The sequence below is a fragment of the Typopeltis vanoorti genome, chromosome 11 (assembly GCF_054136105.1).
Source record: "Typopeltis vanoorti isolate ZY-2024b chromosome 11, IOZ_Tvanoo_1.0, whole genome shotgun sequence".
Classification (NCBI taxonomy): domain Eukaryota; kingdom Metazoa; phylum Arthropoda; class Arachnida; order Uropygi; family Thelyphonidae; genus Typopeltis; species Typopeltis vanoorti.
In genome coordinates this window covers 126,796,563-126,816,548 of record NC_143559.1, presented here as the reverse complement: position 1 = coordinate 126,816,548, position 19,986 = coordinate 126,796,563, and the positions used below count along the sequence as shown (strand labels likewise).

The window sequence follows — 19,986 nt, the reverse complement described above, 5'->3', positions numbered from 1 at the left end:
AGAGCATGGCTAATTTAGAATCCCCTTCTTTCAACCTCCTCTGGTCCAAGGCTTCCTTGCATCATTTAGTAACATTCATCTGTTGCATTTATCATTCTCCAAACTCTGATAACCATTCAGACCTCTTTACATTCCTTCCCATGAAATTCAATCATCTGCAATCTAGCCATCCAAATAGTAAGGTCTTCCTAGGCACCCTCATTGTCCACATTTCCAACTGTCTCTTCTTTCCCAACCCCACCGACCAATCTGGATGAGAAACGAAAATCTTTGCCATGACCAATGACCCAATGCGAATTGTACATCTACCTACATGAATTGCTGATAAACTCTCTTCACTTTCCTAATATTTTGGGTCTCTTGTTTCCATGTACACCATAAAAGTCATCTCTCCCTCTCGGCAACTAGGATTGCAATCTTGTGTAAATCTCCTCTCTCACAAAATGTCCTCCTTCAAACCACTCCTGACCTCACATCTTCTGGCACTGCAAAAGTACCAAATGGGATGATCTCTGGAATTTTTAACCGTTCTTTCCTTCCTTTGACTATTGTTCCTGCTCATCTAACCCTGAACACCTGCTCTTAATGAGACAGAAATTATCCTCACTGGCATGAAGGCCTTCATTCCCCCATTTTACCCAGAATCCTTGTCTGCTTTCCAAGTCCTGGTTCAACAGAAACTATAGCAAAGCAGTCAAAGATAAAAATTCATCTTACTGCAAGCTCTCATCAAGAACTCCAGCTTGATATTCTGCTTATACCAAAGTATGCAAAATGGAAAGCAGTCATCAGTAGATCTAAAATGATTTCATAAAGGTCAACAGCAGAAAACTTACCTGCTGTCAAAATGGAAGCCATGTCTTCTGGTCCCTTGATAAGGACATTGGATGCAACTTCTACTCACCTGCACTTCCACCTCTTTTATCCTGATGACACCACTGTTACTTCACCCAAAGATAAAGTTGACTTCCTAGATATCCTTTTGCCAGAATGAGATCAGAAAAATACTGTCCAAATTAGACACAAAAAAGTCTCCTGGCCCTGATGGCATTCCCCCAATTGTTCTGAACGTTTGTGCTCCAAAACTGACCCCTATCCTATGTCACCTATATATATACTCTCCTACTCCAAATCTATCCCACAAACTGGAAATTGGCCTATATTCAGCCCATTTCCAAGAAGGGTGACAAGTCACTGCCATCCAATTACCACCCTATCTCGCTTACTTCCATCCTGTCGAAGGTAATGGAAAAACTCATAAATTCCCAACTCCTTCACTATCTTGGAGATACTCACCAAATAAATGACCACCAGTATGGATTCAGCCACTACCGATCAACAGGAGATCTACTCACATACGTCATCCATCTCTGGACAAATGCAATGGAGAGGGTTGGTGAATCTCAAGTGGTTGCACTAGATATCTCCGAAGCCTTTGACCATGTCTGACACAAAGGCCTACTAGGCAAACTACCATCATTCTGCCTGACCCAGGACTTCTGTAGGTGGATTGCCAGTTTTCTGTCTGGACGCACCCTATGTGTGATGGTGGACGGCTCCCTATCTTCTCACCACCCAATTCATGCTTGGGTCCCAACAGGTTCTGCCTTCTCACCAACCCTCTTGCTGCTATATATCAATGACCTACTGCAATTGACCTCCAACCCAATACACAGTTTTGCAGATGACAGCACACTACACTCCTCACTTGCATTTGATAAGCCTTACCCTACTCAACTTACAGAACATCAACCACCACCACCCTCAACTCCGATCTTGAAGCCATCCTACAATGGGGTTCAGATAACCTCATAAATTTCAATGCCAATAAAACCCAGTTCTGTACTATTTCCCATAAAAAAAGAACCATTTTTTCCCAGTATCCTTTTTGACAGTACCCAAATTTCCAGACAGTTTGAGATCTCACTCTTTGGAATCACCCTCACATCAAACCTCTCCTGGCACAAACATGCCTCAAAATAACTAGGATTTCTCTTTCACTCAAGACATTTCTTCACCCCCGAACAGCTATTAACATTATACAAGTTACAAATCCGCTCAACTATTGAATACTGCTCCCACATATGGAGTGGGGTCCCCAAAAGCTCTCTCAAAATGCTCAACTCAATACAGAGGAGAGCAGTTAGACTTATCATCCATCCCTTAGCAACTCTCTCCCCCCACTTTCACACAGACGTATGGTCTCTGTAGTATGTATATTCTACAAATATTTCCATGGGAAATGCTCATCTGAAATAATATCAATAATTCCTCTGCTCAGTACTAAACTCATTGGATCACGTGCAGCTGCTGCTCAACATCCCTTCACAGTATACCAAGAAACAAACAGAACAAATTTGTTTTCCTCTTCCTTCATCCCTGCAACTGCTGCACTGTGGAACAGTCTTCCCCCTGCTGTGTTTCCCAAGGAATACAATTTAAAGTCATTCAAATCAAATGTAAACAAATTCCTCCTTTCCCAACAACCCACTACCCATACACTATACTAATGTACTATAGGTTGACCAACCAATCTCCTGTGTATGGGCCCAACATAAAAAAAAAAAAAATCACTCTTTTTCTCAAATTTCTGTATTGGTGGTTAACAGAAATCGCCTCCTGCCACATCACATCAGAATCTGAGTACCATATGCCTCCTGTAGTTTTTCGGCAAAAGGACATCAGAAAATTACTAAATAACTCGGACAGTAAAAGGTTTTCTACACCTGATGGCATCTCTCCATTTGTCATCAAACATTGTACTCCAGAGCTAATATCTGTCCTGTATCACCTCTACAATCTGCTATATAAAGCTGGTATACTCATCCCAATATGTGGAAGCAATCACATTTCTAGCCTATTTCAAAAAAGCTAGTCTCCTCCATCATGAACAAGTATTCCCATAGGGATACTTGTTCATGATGGAGGAGACTTCCCAATGATTGTACTAGCCCTTTCCATTCTTCCTCTTTTTCTTTGCTTTTCTTCCTGTATTCTTCACTCTACTTCTCCACAGTTTTTTTTTTTACTATTCTGTCTTCCAGATCACGATTACTGGGATCCAGTGCCCTCCCACCATGTTTGCCATGAGATGATGATGCAACCCATGGACATTTGGAAAAGGAGATCCCAGTAGTCTTGCACTGCTTTGGCTTCTGCTTCAGCAAGACGGGTTGGTCATGGATGGCCTAGCCAGAATCATTCAGCTAAGTGAGCTGACCTGCAAGCATCAATGGTGTTGTAGTAATCTCTTACCTCGTTGGACTTAGCATTCTGCTCCTGAGCTGCAGTCATTGCTTGTTGGTGAGTGAGCATCTATGTATATCTACATGGCAGGTGGGAAGCTGTAGTACCAAACAAAAAAATTCATTGAGAATGAATTCTGCATCCTCGGATATTTCTGGGTTCCTCGCAAGGTCCCACCCAAATACAAATACATTGATACATCATTTGATAAGAGAAGTAAGAAACAAAAGTCATGTGACACCAGTATAAATGTGCCAGTGTTTCTCATTATCCATGCCACAGGTGAAAAGCCAGTATGGAAAATGTCACCCTTCTTTATTCAGAAGGGTGACATTTTAGAACTGGCATGAACTCCCAAAACAGTTAAAAAATGACATTCTGGTGATTTCCTTGTTGAAACCTTTCAGCAACACTCAGAAGAACTACTCAGTGCATCATCATCCAGCCTGCTCCCATACATGTCAGACGTGGAATGATGAAAAAGAAATACAAAAGATAAAAACAGAACAAAATATACCGGTTACCACCATCATCAAACCTATCCTGAAATCCTCTTATGCTGAGAAGGTGACAGCTAAGAAAATATCAATATCCATATGTTTATCCCACCATTTGATAATTTCACCATACCTGAAATTTATGATTGTGAGTGCTTCTCTGTGGAGCACATCAGTCTTACCACCCATGGTCTTGCTCCTGAAACAACTCGAAAAATGATCCTATTCAATGAAACCCACCTATCAAGAAAGTTATAGCAAGAGTACCTCTCTTAAAAAAAAATCACCAGATACTTCATAGAAAAAAATGGATACTTATGTATCCATCGAAAGTAAACTAAACTCTCCAAATGATCCTTGCACATCAGGTATGTTAAAGATTTTTCCAGAAGAAGAGATGGACAGTGGCTGTCTATTCTTTCCTAAATAAATATGTCTGATAAAGGTAAGCCTTCAACATCTCGGCAATCAGACAAGTCTACAAAGCCAAAACTATATGAAATTTTCTGGAAAATTCTATAGGAAAATATCATGGATTTCGTCAAAATATTGATGAATCGAAGTTCTGCTGCAGAAACATTAACCCTTCTGTTTCTGTGTACAGAAAACATTTAAAACCAACTGAGAACCCAACTTTAAGGCATTTTATTTTGTTCATAAGGACAGAACTGGACATCATCCTGTCATGGTGGAGCAGCTATCCTAGTGGGCAATCATACTCCTTTCCAACATGTCCAGCTTAACAATTCTCTGGAAATGGTAGCAACTCGCCTATCTGTGGAATTTCTTAAGCATTTTTTGTTTATTTACCACAAGGTTGTGAATTAAATGAGAATGAACTTAATATATCACATCAGACTCATCCCATACTTCTTATGGGTGATTTGAATAGATATAACACTCTGTGGAGTAGTGCCATCACAAATGAATGTGATTGTATCATTGAGTGAATGCTTCACATTCATGATCTCTCCCTTCTTAATAATAGACTCAATACCTTCTTCCATAGGCCCACCCACTTGTATTCTGCAATGTATCTTACAATCGACTTCCCTTCCTGCCATTTTTTCTACTGTTCACTTAGGATGTTGAAGAGAACTTCTAGAAGTGATAATTTTCCTGTTATTTTACTATGTCTCTTCACAGGAATGTTCTCCTACATGGATGCCCATGTACAAAATTGAGCAGGGTGACTTGGAATACTTTTTCCCATCTTGCAAAATTTAATGCCAACGTAGTCAGTCAAACACATCTTTCAATTGAAGCAGTGAAGTATGTTCACAAATTGTATTGACCAGTCAGCAACAGCTGCAATTCCAAAAACATCACCTTGATTTCCACTGTATCCAAGCCATTGTGGAACTCAGATTTCATGCAACCAAAAAAGATCATGACATGTTTCGTAGATACCCTACTACATCAAACTTAATAGATTTTAAACGTGCTACTATGGCCACAACACATTATGTGAAGTGTCAAAAGTCAAAGAGAACCTTGGATCAAATTTACATAATCAATTAATTAAACAACCAGTGCAAAATTTATGGGATTAAAATCCAGAGAATGAAAGGTAGATACTGAACACACTGTTTGTCTGCCTTGGAACATAATGGATGTGTTGTCGCTGATTCCATTGCTATTGCAGACACTTTGGGAAAACATTTTGCCAGAATCTCAGAAACAGCAGATAAATGTTTCTACCAATTGGCTTGAGCTGTACAATCACTCATTTGTTAAGGATGAACTAAAAATAGCTCTTTTATTGTCTCACCCTAGTGCAATATGTATTGATGACATCCATTATGAAATGATGAAACATCTTCCATCATCTTCTGTGGATCTCTTTCTATACAACAGAATGCTTTCAGAGGAAGAGTTACTGGATTCTTGGCATAAGTCTATTGCCATCCCAGAACCAGGAAAGGATGCAACAAAAGTAAACAGTTACTGACTATTGCTATTACTAGCTGTCTGTGTAAGATATTGGAGAAAATGGTTAATGCCAGATTTCTCATATTTTGATAGCAACAGTCTTCTCTCCTACACACAATGTGGCTTTCCCAGACGTCATTCAATGTTGGATATTTGGTCTGTTTAGAAACATATTAGAGATGCATTCTTGAGATGAGAATATCTGGTTTCAATGTTCTTTGACATGGAAAAAGCTTATGGCATATTAAAAGACCTCTATAACCTCAGTCTCAGAAGGAATGTTGATGTATTTATTAAAAAAATTTCTGTAACTGAGTATTTAGCCTGAGTGGGAAATATGCTATCTGAGCCATATCATGAAGAAGAGGGTGTTTCCCAAGGCGCTATCTTATGTATGACACTCTTTGCTATCAGAGTTAATTCAATCACTGAACAGCTTCCTCCAACTGTAGATAATACTCTGTGTTGATGATTTCACTATTAACTGTCACTCTTGTATCATGAGGATAATTGAAAGATAACTTCACTAATCAATTTGATGGGCTCTTAGTAATGGTTCAGGTTTTCAGCAGAAAAAAAATGTTTGTATGCTTCTGCCAAAAATGCACTCTTCACTCAGATTCTGAGTTAAGAATTGGACAAAGTGCTATTTCAGTAGCAGCAGAAGCCATGTTCTTAGGACTCATTTTTGACTGAAAGCTCACATTTCTTACATTTGTCAACTCTTGAGTGCAAGAGAGCATTGAATCAGCTTCTCACTCCATTCTCTGCTGAATGGGTGTGGATTGATCTTCATTGCTTTGCCTTTTTCATACATTTGTAAATCCAAAGTTGGATTATGGGTCCCAAGTCCTTGGTTTTGCAAGGCAAAGTAGCCTGCAATGGTTGAGTCCTATCCATCACGGATTTATGGACAGTTACCAGTTCTTTTCACACATCATCCATTCAAAGTCTTTGTTTTGATGATTGAACCTGCTCTGTCAATCATATGGAAACAGTTGTCTCTTAACTTTGTCCTAAAATAGTCTCTTCTAGAACATCCTACATGGACTAGTATCTTTTTTTCTTTGGGAGGCTCAGTATCATACACCTAACACCTTCATGTGTCCTTTGGTATGCATATTGAAGAGATTATACAAGTTATAATGAATATTGACAACATTACCTGCACCAAACATAACAGAATTCTTCCCATAGCAGGATTGCACTCCATCTTGCCACCTCTCACTATGCCAACTATGGAAGCCTAACACCCTGCCATCCATCTACATGCAGTTATTTACTGCACATAGAGCAGAATACTTTGAGATCTTGTTGCTTATGAGCTATATTTCCTGACTCTGTCATATCCAAACAGATCCCACTCAGTTGCCACAGTTATACAGCAGAGTTGCATGCAATTCAGCTTCACTTGTATATATAAAAAGAAATATGGTATCAAAAGTGTATAATTGACGCACACTCATTGAGTTCTTTACAGGCCATTTTTTCTCTTGTGTATAATCCACATCTAGTACTTTGCAAGGTTCTACAATTGTACAAGTTGGAGGTCCTTAATTTTGATAATCAGCAGTGCTGGATTCCCAGCTGCTAGATTAGCTCAATATGTTTTCCAGATACTGTTTGCCAGTCCTGTATACAGACAGTTTATAAGATCAAACTTAATAACCCAATGGTAGTCATCATGGCAGGAAGCACTGACAAATAAATTGTACGAGATTTATCCTGAATTTAGCATTTAATAGATCTTATCAGACTGAGTCTGATAAGATCTGCCTGAAGAGCTTATCTGTGAAGTTTTTAACTTTTTAAAAAGAATTCATTTGTACAAACCCATATGATTATAAAATTATATAATCAAATGTGTTTGCATAAATTAGTTATATGGTCATTTACTGAAATGGCCATAAAATTGACTAAAATTTACTTTCCTGATTTACTAAATTCTTCAAAAGTTACTGTATACGTAACGTATTATTTACTATTTGATCTTTGTTACTGCCTATTATTATTACTTTGAGTGCAGCTATAATTTTTGGTTTGGCACATCAGTAGCTTTATCTTCCTTGTGCCAATAAACTCCTAACCAACCAACCAACCTGGTATAAACTCATGACCTCAGTTCTTTCCTCGGCATCCAAAAATCTAGGCATCCTCTTTTATTCAAGATGTTATTTCATACTCAACCAACTCTTAACTTTATACAAATCCCAAATCTGCCCATCCTTAGAATACTGCTCACATGTTTGGAATGGCCACGTAAAATCTCTATAAAAATTCTTGATGCTGTCCAAGGAGAGCAATTCAGCTCATAGGTGATGCCTCTCTTACAGCACTTCAACTGTCATTGCTCTACTAACCATCATTCCTCTACTTTCTGTTGCACCTGTTAATATTAGAGATGCTAGCTGTCCAGCTCCCCTTCAATGTGCAACTGCAAACGCATGAAACTTGCTTCTCCTCTTTCTCTTTTATTCTATTTATCTCCATCTGGAATAGCCTTCTTCAAGAAGTATCCTCAAACAAGTTACCTGCAACTTTTCAAAAAAAAATGTCAATGAACTTCTGTCTCAGTCCTCACTTGTATCCCCACACATGGCACTGATGTGCTTGTAGTTTCTTCAGTTTCTTGAATGTGGGATTAGTATTTTTAAAAAAATGGATAAATAAATTCTGTTTCCTGTATTTTCCTAATATTAATATTATTTTCTTGTTCTTATTTGTAATATGTGTATACCTATGTGTGTGCTATACCTAGCAGGTTATATGAAGCACACTGGTGTATCACACATCAATACTTTGCTGGTGGATGCCAGTAAAGTGTTCTGCAAGAAATCTTGGCTACAAGCACTAATAGACATAAAGAATGGCATGAGTGTTGATGATTATTCATGGTAATTCTTAGACACAACACCAAAGGAACAAAATCAGTAAAAAATTGATTAAGTGCTAATATTTTGCAGTATTTTCAGCCAGCATCTTCAGACTACACAGATATGCAACTTCTCATAAAACATGAGCACTCCACTAGATAGCTCTGGATATATTTCAAATAGACTGGGGAAAAAAAACAAATCCCCCCCCCAAAAAAGTCTTATCATGACACCCTCTCTGACCTAATAACAAGAAATTTATTTAGAGATTACCAATGTGGTTGTAGAATTGTCTTCTAGATCTTTGGTGTAATGTAGCTATGCTTATTGAGGATAGGGGGTGCGTTTTGTAGCTGATGCTGATTCTCTCAAGTCTCTCAGACTTATAGCAACTTCTCTGCTTCACAGTTGCATTTAATCCTTCCTTGGTGGATTAATCCTTCCAGGATTAATCCTTTTAATCCTGTGTGATTGGGTACCCATCATATGGCATGACTTAACATGATGATAGCAGATGTAGTTTTCATGTTCTGCAACAGATATTAACAGTCTACAAGTCTGTCAAAAATAGACTAAGTTACAAGCAAGTGGAATTTTATGTGCTCCAAGATATGCAGGTGAATGAGGCTCGACCTTCAAAGAATACATGAGTATTGCTAGTTGGATGGACTTTTTAATCTGTAATAAAAATATAAATAAAAGGAGCAAGTGAAATGATACAATTTCCTTCTTCTCTTCCATCTAAGACGGGTTGAGTCTTCTCTTGAGCAGGATCTTCCAGTCTTCTCTAATCCTTGTTGTTCGAAAAAGTTCCTTATATGTTCTGCATCCCGAGATGTTCTTTATTAATTTCAGTCAGGTAATTCTTGGTCTTCCAGGTCTTCTTTTTTCAGTTGGAAAAGTATTGATTAGGACGCTAGGAAGTCTGTCTGCATCCATGCATACAGTGTGTGTCCAAACCATCTCAGTTGTTGTTTTCTAATTTTTTCCATTATTGTCTTTTTATACAATAGTTCTTGTCTGTTGTGATGTTTGTTTTCTTTTCCATCCAACTTGTTCTATTTATTTTTCTTAAGCATTTCATTTCAAATGCCAGCAGTTTTTTCACCTCTCTTTTTTTAACTGTCCACACTTCTGCTCCATAGATGACTGTTGGTATAATTATTGATTCATATAATTTGATTTTGGCTTGTTTAGATATCTTGTTTTTTTTCCAGATTTTCTGTAATTTTCCCATGGTGGTCCATCCTGTTGCTATTCTGTGTTTGATTGTTTTGAGTTCATCTATTGTTTCTGTTAGTTTTGATCCAAGGTATATGAAGTTGTCTACTTGTTCTATTTGTTCTCCTTTTAGGGTGGCTGAGATGGTAGTTCTGTTCCTCCCTATTTTCATCACTTTTGTCTTTTGTATATTTATTGTCATGTCATATGTTTTACAGGTTTCATTTAGCTTGTTGATCAACTTTTGTAGTTCATTTGGGGTCTTGCAAGAAGGACGAAATCATCTGCATATTTGATATTATTTATGTTTAAACCGTTGACATTGATTCCAGGCTCATTGTCTATTGCTTTCTTTACAACTTCTTCTAGATATATGTTGAATAGGCATGGGGATAATGGGCATCCTTGCATTACTCCTTTTTGGATCTCTATGGGTTCTGTTGTGTGAGTGTGTCCTTTTTAATTATTGCATTTGTCTTAGAGTAATATTTTATCAGAAGCTGTATTATATATTTGTCTATTGCTTTTTCTAGTAGAATTTTAAGAAGGATTTCTCTGTTGATGTTATCGAAAGTTTGTTTAAAGTCCACAAAATAACAATATAGTTCTTTATGGTCTTCCCAGCTGAGCTCTGCTAGTTGGTGCAATGTGAAAATTTGGTCTATTGTTGAATAGTTTCCTCAGAAACCAGCTTGTTCTATGCTTATCATTTCTTCGTAGGTATTTTTTAATCTATTTTGTATAATTCTTATGAATATTTTATAGGTGTGAGGGAGTAAATTGATTGGTCTGTAATTTCTGCAGTCTCTTTTGTCTCCTTTCTTGTATATTGGGATGATCTTTCCAGTTCTCCAGTCATCTGGGATCTCTCCTGTTTGTAGTATTTTATTGAATAGGGTTGTTAAATATTCTATTGATATGCTGCCTCCATATGACCACAGTTCAGTAGGAATAGTATCAATGCTGGTGCTTTATTGTTTTTCATCTGTTTTATTGTGTATCTAACTTCTTCTTGTAAAATTTTTGGGTGATCATTATTTTCTTCTATTGTTGGCATTGTAGTTTTGTTTCCTTGGTGGAAGATAGTCTTAAAATGATTTGACCAGATTTTTCTTATATATTCAATATTCCCGGTTTCAGTCATCTTGTTGTTTATCATTGTTACTGCTTTTGCTGAGAATTCCTTTGTAATTTCTCTTACAGTATCATGGAAGACCGTTAGGTTGTTTTATTGGTATGCTTCTTGGCATTTCTTAGTTTTTTCTTCTAACCATTTTTCTTTGACTTTTTTGCATAGGTTATCCACTTTATTTTTTAGTGCTCTGTATTTTTCTCTATTCTCTTCATTGTTTTGTTGGTTTACAAGTATCTTGGCCTCTCTTTTCTCTTCTATGGTAGCTATGATTTCTTGGGTTATCCACTGTTTGTTTATTTCCTAGAATGGAATTTTTATGATGAATTTTAAATTAATGGAATACAATTTCCTACTTAATGTAATATAAACAAAGATCTCATCTTAAATCATCTAGGAGCAACATATATAAAAGAATGCATATAATTAATATTTATTAATTAATTAAGCTATAAGAGAAGTTATTCAGCACATTACAACAGTGAGCCATGCATCTGACTATGATATTCAGCATCTAGTTCAAATTTAATTTGAATAATGACAGTTATTAATTCAGAAATCTCTTGTGAATATCTTTTTTTTTTTTAAATCTGTTGAATTACATAAAAATTGTATGAAACTAGTCACTAAATAAAGTAATCTCTTACAAAGAATTGCACGTGTTACTCACCAGACAAAAGTATAAAAGATTTTCATAGGTATATGTTCTTTCCTTTCTTTTCCTTGATACTTCTGAATCTCATCTTGCTAAATGTGTCCATTAGCAAAATAGCTGCTGTTTATTTAGGGAATATTTTATTAGGTTATGTTTGACTGTATAGATATGCAGGGTTTGAAAAATGTTCTCATTTGCTCATCCGTGACAAATGAGAATTTTTAGTTGATGAGTAAAAAAATAAATCAAGAGAGTAGTTTCGGTTTAATAGTCAGTTTTATTTATGTAATATCGATTCTGTTTTATGTTGTAAATAGCTTTGTGTATGTTTACCTTAATTATTGCATTTATTGAGGAATACTGATCATTACAAATACCTGTTTTGTTGATTATCACCGAAGTTGAATGAAGAAGAATGAGAATTTTTAGTTGATGAGTAAAAAAAAAATCAAGAGAGTAGTTTCGGTTTAATAGTCAGTTTTATTTATGTCATATCGACTCTGTTTTAGGTTGTGAATGGTTTTGTGTATGTTTACCTTACTTATTGCATTTATTGAGGCATACTGGTCATTACAAATACCTGTTTTGTTGATTATCACCGAAGTTGTATTAATGGAATACAATCAATGAAAGAATATGACATCCATGCATCACTTTATCTTTACTAGCAAGAGACTTGAAACCAAATGTGAAAAGACCGTTTGGTAGACACATTGAAATGCTGGAGATGAAACAAGCTGAAAGCAAAACTTAAAGTAAAAAGAAGAAGATGACTTTAGAGAGTGCTTGGTCATACTGCAAGGTAACCAATTAAGCGCAACACAGCAACCTAATATAGATATGTATTGGACAACAGTAATCGGCTCATTTCTTACCAGCAATAGAATATGTAGTATATGAACAGTTAATAGTGGATACTAAAACTTGGAAAATTGAGAAAACTATTTATTCTCCAAAGATATTTCTTTAGTGATTCTAACAAATGTTTTTTGATTGTGTTTCTGAGTGGCTGCAGTGTCACATGACATCACTTCGCCCTGTCTATCGGACAATATTTCAGACCCAATCAGAATTCAGAAAAACACTAATGTCATTATATGTGTACTGTATTGAGAGTTTTTATGATACTGAATGTTTTAAGTGTTTGTTTATAATGGCAGAGAAAAAAATTGTGTGATTTTTTTTCCACCAGAGTGATTCAAGTATTAGTGTTAGAAAGAAAAATTTTATTAGTGAAACATAGTGTCATTAATAAAAAGAAAATAATACATGGTCTTGTATCACTTATAAAATGCATGATTCTTGCTCTTGATTATCAAGTTAACAAAATTTCATGCATATAAAAAAATCTCAATACAGTAGAACCCTTGGGTTCTACTTTATACCTTTGGTCTACTGTATACAATTTAAAGTCTCTCCAGCCAATAAATTATATATTATAAATTACTCTAGCAGGAAGGATTTTGATGAAATTTGGGATTTTTCAGATTTTACTAAAATATATCCACAAATTTTATTTTTTATTTAGACTCAATACTTGGAAGCACTCTCACACTAATATAATACAGCTACTATTGATGAATTAAATGTTTTTGATCTTCATTGAAGTTCATCAAAGCATTTCTTGATTTAAATTGACTGATCTAAACTCGAATATGGAATGAAATGTTTATTTCTATGGTTCTTTTAAATCGCTTCTTTTTTTCTTTGAGACAGTAAAACTTGACATTCACATATAAGAAGGAAATTCTTGTTTTTATAATAAAATTAAGATGTTATTGCTGTTTTATGCTTCAATTTTAATGCCTGTTTATTATGAAATATGGAATCTTTAAATAATTTCATTATGTACAGATCGGACTCCAGAACAGGAAGTGAGAAAATCTCTAATGGAAAATGCACGTGCTGAGACAGAATCCTATTCACTGGTAGGAAAACGATTAGTCAGCGAGACAGAATGGCAGTTACTAGAGGAGGAGGTAAAAACATTTAGTTCTTAGATTTGCGAATTGCATTCATAAATATAACAAAAAAATTATTTTAAGCTCTTAGTGTGACCCAGTTTTATCTTGATAAAATATTTTTTAAAGAGTTAAGTTTTTGAACATTTCATCTTGTAAGTAATAATATAATTTATGTAATGCATAGCTAATATATAACCTTGTCTGGTTTTAAACAGTATATTTAAATAATGAAGTATGATTAATAGTAAACTTTTTTTAACACACATTAATTGTATATATTACATACATATTAAAACCAGTCAGTACTCATTCCAACATATAACTGGAAAATTGGTATGTTATTAATAGGAGTTCACTGTCTTCTACAAATTCTTTTGGAGATTTATAATTTTATCTTTTTTTGGATTGGAAAATTCACTATGTATATTTCTTTTTATTATTATTTTTTTATTTCTTTATCTTTTTATTGTAATTGACTCCAGGAAGGCCTGTATTGTCATAAGGCTCAAAGGAACATGTCTGGATCTGATTTTCCATTCATATTGTAAGCAATTTTTCCATCTCTGTTAGTGTGCCTTCACCTTTTTTTATTATTATGGTTGTTCCTTTAACATGTTCTTTTATATGCACAGCATCATCCTTTATTATGGTATTTACTGTTGATACCACAAACCAAGTTCACGTGCTATACCTGATATGCTTCTCCACCTTTGTATTTTTTTATTATCCGTAATTTTATCTCTAGATCGATTGCATTACATTTGCAAAGTAGTTCACATTTTGATTCAAGGGTACTTTTACCACCAGCCATTGTGAATAATATTTAGAAAAACACCCAAAACATGAAAATAAGCACAACACTTTATAGGTGCATTCAGAGCAAGAAATGCAGCTTGTGGGACTGAGTGTTGATTTTTGCATAAGCACTTTCTATGCAATGGAGGATTAGACACACAGATTTCTTTATTATTTTACAAATACCTCCTGGTGTACTAATTATTCATTACCATTTTTTCAAATGTTAATAATCACTTCTTACATGTAAAAAAACACATGATGTGTAATGTAATAGAAGAAAAATCATGATTCTGCAGATAAACTGTTTTAAAAACTACATTTTCCTTCCCCACTTCCGAATAACCTCCATCATCATCATCATAAATTTCATGATATACACACTCGGGGGGGGACAGGCACAGGATAATTATGATAGTACTGCATGAAAATTTTACCATTATAGTCTGCACACAGTTTGATAGAACCATAGCTGCAGAGTGCCAAGAAGAGTTCATTCATGTTGAAGGGGAGAAAAGAATAAGAGATGTACGAATTTGTCACCAACACACAAAATCACATGCTTTATACATAAAATTTTCCAACTGTTACACAAGCAAAATAATTACTACTTTAAAAACTAGAATGTTCATTCTGATGTGTAATAATAAACACTCATCCCACAAAATGGATTGATTACCTTGCAATGGATTCACCTTCTTCTGCCTTTGTGCAGAAGTGTCAAGGATTCTCCTCTCATCTGTGGTTGAACTATACTAACTTCCAATCGATGATTTTCCTTTAAATTGATCTGTTATCTGTCAAGATTCCAATATTATCAGAACTTATATATTTCCGTCTATGATACTGCCATTGATGCCTCTGTTTACTATACTAATCTTTCTCAGGACTTACCTGCAGTCCCTAGTCTTTGGTTAAGTGTTTTATTTCTAACCCAGCTCTCAGATCCATAAGTTAAAACTGGTTTGAACACTGCCTTGTATACAGCTATTTTAGTGTTTTGATTAATTTCTCTTTTATTCTATATAAATTTATTCAGTTGATTTCCTATCATACCAGCTTTGTTGATGCTGTTGTCTATTTCCATATTTACTTTACCATCTTCACTAAAAATTGTGCCTAAGTGGCTGAAATGTTTCACTTGTTCTGTAGGTTTTCTATTCACAACCCAGTTGATATTTTCAATGTTTCTGCCTATTTTCATTGTCTTTGTCTTGTTATTGCTGATTTTCATACCAAATTTATTAAAACAGTTGTTCAATTTAGTCAGGGAATCTTGCAGACTTGTGCTGGATTTATTCAAAAGTATAACATCATCTGCATAAAGTAAAGAGCTAAGATTAACATCGCCAATTTTGATATCAGATTTAATACCACTTTCCGTCATAATAAGATCCATATAGATAATAACAGTGGAAATAATGTGCACCCTTGTCACACATCTGATTTTACTTCCAACCATCTTCCTGTGCCTTCTTCAAGTCTAATTGCTGACTTACAGCTTCAATGGATATGTTGTATTACTTGATATAATGTCTTGTTTACACCATTACTGAAACGTTTTGAAGAGCATTCCTCTTGGCACCTTGTCATATGTCTTTTTCAGATCAATAAAACTTAAATACAGATCTTTGTTATATTCCCATTACTTTTCAACTATTTGTCTTAAAGTGAAATATTATTAATGTTATATTCCCATGACTTCTCAACCATTTGTCTTCACAACCTCTGCTTGGCCTTAACTCCGCTTGTTCTTCACTAAGCTTCCCTTCCAAAAATTTTTTTAGCCATTTCTCAAGTATAATTCTTACCAGGAACACTCAATAGGGAAATACCTCTGTAAAACTCACATTCAGTTTTATTTCCCTTTTTATTGATGGGTACAATTATCTTTGCTCCAATCATCTGGAATTTGACCCTCTGACCACACCATCTGAATTATGCAATATAGCCACTGCAAAACTTTTATACCTCCATATTTGAACATTTCTGGTCAAATTTCATCTAGAATTGCTGTAGCCTTTTCATATTTTTGATGACGTTTTCTACTGTCATGCTATATTATTATTATATAAATATATATAAATAATACAAATAATAGTTTTTACTACTCTTAAGAATGGTGCCAAAAACTCATCACAGCAGGACAGTGTCTAATGTTCAAGTTGTTACTACTGAGGAGAGTGTTTGTTCTGATGAATAAAACTGCTGCAGTGATGATGATAATTTATCTGAGGATAAGCTGACATTAGAAATTTTTTGATTAAAAGAAATTATTTGAAAATCAACCAGAGAGTTAGGAAAAAGTGGAAAAATGTTTAACTAAACTTAGACAGGATAAGAAAAAGGATCAGAACAGGAAGGAAAACACTGAACTTGGTAATCATATTATTAATAACAATGAAGTAATCAGTTAAAATCTAAGAAAAAAGAAGTGACATTGTATGATGATTCAATCTTAAAATTTGCTCTTGCTGAGGGAGTCACTCCTTCTAGTTTCCTGGGAATGATCCTATCCTATTCTCTCAGCCATATGGCTGGTGGGGATAGTTATAGACTATCATACTAGGGAGATGATTGAGCAAGGTGGTTTCCCGTTGCCTTCTTTGCCATAGTATATTTTTATAACCGTAGCTATGTTGCTGGTTTGCCTGTTTTGAGGGATGAAAAAACCTGGGGATGACATGTAATTGAAAAACAAAAAAGAAAAGTAAAAGAGATGGTAGTTCTGATAGGTACTAATAATTTAAGTTAGTGACAAATATATTGTAGTATGAAAGAAATTATGAAAGGTTTTTTGGAAGAAGTGAGGAAGAAATGTGAGAGAGTAAAAATTGTAGGATTTCTCCCTAGATATGAGAGTACCAAGTTAAGAAGGAGGTCGGTGATAGCAAATAATTTCATGCATAGGCTGTGTAGAAGAAATCGATGCAAGTTTTAGATGTGTGGAATGAGTTTGATGGCAGAAAAGACTTGTACAAGAGGGATGGCCTGCACTTGAATTCATTCCTGGCATCAGGAGCCAGGAAAAATTACTTACTTCTTGGTATGAGACCTAATGCAGAAAGTCAGGTAAACTAGATCATCAAGGTAGGAGCGGGAAAAATATGTGAGAATAAGAGCGAGAGGAGTTTTATGGAATATATGAAGCTCAGACCAGAAAAGTAACAAGTATTGTGTGGAAAGCTAAATTGGAGTATGGAAAGAAATTGACCATGCAAGTAAAAGAAAGAATGAATGTGAAAGAATAACTTTATTGAATGCAGATGGTTCTTGAGTGTTGGAAGCTAATGAGATTGTTCATTTAGCTTCCAACACTCAAGAACCATCTGCATTCAATAAAGTTATTCTTTATTGATGGTTCTTGAAACATCTGCATTCAAGAGGTACATGAAATGGAGGTTGAAGAGCTGTTGCATAACCTCGATAAGAATTTATCTATAGGGACAGATGGAATATCAGTCCGTGTGCTAAGGAAATGTTCAGCTTAATTGGCTAGGCCTTTCTCATGTTTATATAACTTGAGTCTCAGGAATGATACTGCAGGAACGGAAGAAATGTATGATAGTACATTCCTTCCATTGTACAAGGATGGTGCAAAAACTAATGTGTTCGTAGTGAAGATTTTACAGAAGTTAGTAAGAACTGGTATACAGAAGTGGGTAAACAGACAAACTATACTCTTCAAGAAGCAGCATGGAATTACTAAAGGAAAGTTATGTTTTAGCAATTTGCTCATTTTTTATAACAATATTACAACTCAGTTGTATAAAGGGAATGGATTCATTATGATAATGTTAGATTTTTCTAAGGCATTTGATAGGATACCACACCAAAGGCTGTTGCATAAACTGGAAAATATGGATTGAAATATAAACTCTGACTTGGATCATTGATGGTTGACAGACGGGTATCAGAAAGTAGTATACAATGGGTGTGAATCTGCCAGATTTAAGGTGACCAATGGTGTATCTCAGTTTTCAGTCCTTGGGCCATTATTGTTCAATCTATACATTAATGACATCAGGTAGGGTCTAACATTAGATGTTAGACCCTACCTGATGTTAGGGTCTAACATCTAATGTTAGACCCTACCTGATGTCATTAATGTATAGATTGATGACATCAGGTAGGGTCTAACATTAGATGTGCAATTGTTTGCTGATGATGCGAAGATAGGCAGGCTTCCATATTGTTTGGTTCCATATGAATCAATAGATGGTTGACTGTATTTTTTTTTTGTTAAATTGCACTGGTGGCATGGGAATCTTTAGTGTATGCCAAAGGACACTGGTAGCTCTTTGATTAACAATTATTGCTCTAGTACTTGCTTGAAATGTTTAATGAGTATCCCAATTCTTGTCCACTTAAGAGAATGTGTTTTCTAGGTAAACTCCCAAGTTTAGAGAAGTTTGTATTAGGGGAGTTGATTCTGTTTATTCATGTGCCATACCACAGTGTGGTTTTACGTGCATTTAGTTTGGCTCCTGAGACTGCTTGGTTTTGTTGGTATGCTCTTTGTATGTTATAGGAATCCTCCGCTTTGCAGACTATAACTGTAACATCATCAGCATATGCTGTCAGGGTTATGGCTTGGTAAGAAGGTTTAGGATGCAATGTCCTAAGCAATATGTTTACTCTTTGCAAAAAAAGAGATCTATGACAATTGTGTAAAGAGGACCAGAAAGTGGACAGTCTTGTTTAATACTTCTACTGTATAGCACAGATATAGTGATCCTGTTGTTTATTTTCATGCAAAAGTGTGCTTGAAATGAATATAGCTGTGGTTTAAGATATCCAGCTCGAGGTATATGATATGGTGCTAAGGGAATTGACAGTGCCTTGGACCACATTTTTTAAGTAAGTCTCTGTTGTGGGCTGGTCCCAAGGGAATATAAAGAGGGGGGGGGATAGTTCCATTGCATAAAGGACTTGAAGACTGACATAGCAAATTACCAACCGATCAGCATCTCAGGAGCCATAGTGAAGGTATTGGAGAAGTTGGTTAAGAGTAACTAACCCTTACCACCTCAAGCAAAATACAGTAATACTGCTGGATTTTGCAAAGGCTGTTGATTGACACGATATCACATGGAATTCTAATCAATAACCTGCAGTACATGGGGATGGATATGAAGTTGAAGTGGATAAGAGGGTGGTTGATGAAGAGATATAGTAGTTTATTGAGAGTAGAGTCCAGTGTAAGACCTGTGAGTAGTGGCATGTGCAAGGCTCTTGCACATGCCACTACACAAAATGCTGGAAAGAGAGAGCAGCAGTCAATAAACCACATGGAAAGACTTGTGTTTGTCGCACATGTTAATTGGATCTTAACAGTAATAGATACAAACACAGATTGATAAGAAAATAACTATTTATTAACTTTAATGCTGATTTTTTTTTTTTAATGCTGAGATCCTACCAACTCACAAAAGAATAAGGTGTGCAAGTTATTGGACAAAGACACTTCCTGGCCAAAAGAAACAGTCAACAAACTCAAACCCCTCCACGTTAAAAGACCCAGGATATATGAAGCTCCAAAAATTCATAAACAAGGTACACCTTTATGTCCTATTGTAGATAGTATAAACAGTCCCACATGTAAACTTGCTAAACATTTAGCCAAACTGCTAGCCACTTGCACAAAAACAATTCTCCCTCTTTTGTTAAA

General features: G+C 35.5%; 1 protein-coding gene across 3 annotated transcripts in view; it reads left to right on the top strand.

Moving 5' to 3' along the window:
* The window catches only part of LOC150102033 (rab GTPase-binding effector protein 1-like), a 555,334-nt gene that overhangs the window by 349,171 nt on the left and 186,177 nt on the right, over window positions 1–19,986 (top strand). For all 3 annotated transcript variants that reach the window (XR_016549014.1, XM_090400151.1, XM_090400153.1), the window contains one exon: window positions 13,411–13,535. Coding sequence is in view for 2 of the 3 variants with exons in the window: in XM_090400151.1 (XP_090256277.1) it covers window positions 13,411–13,535 (125 nt within the window). In the remaining variant the exon portion in view is untranslated. The remainder of the gene's footprint in view (window positions 1–13,410; window positions 13,536–19,986) is intronic.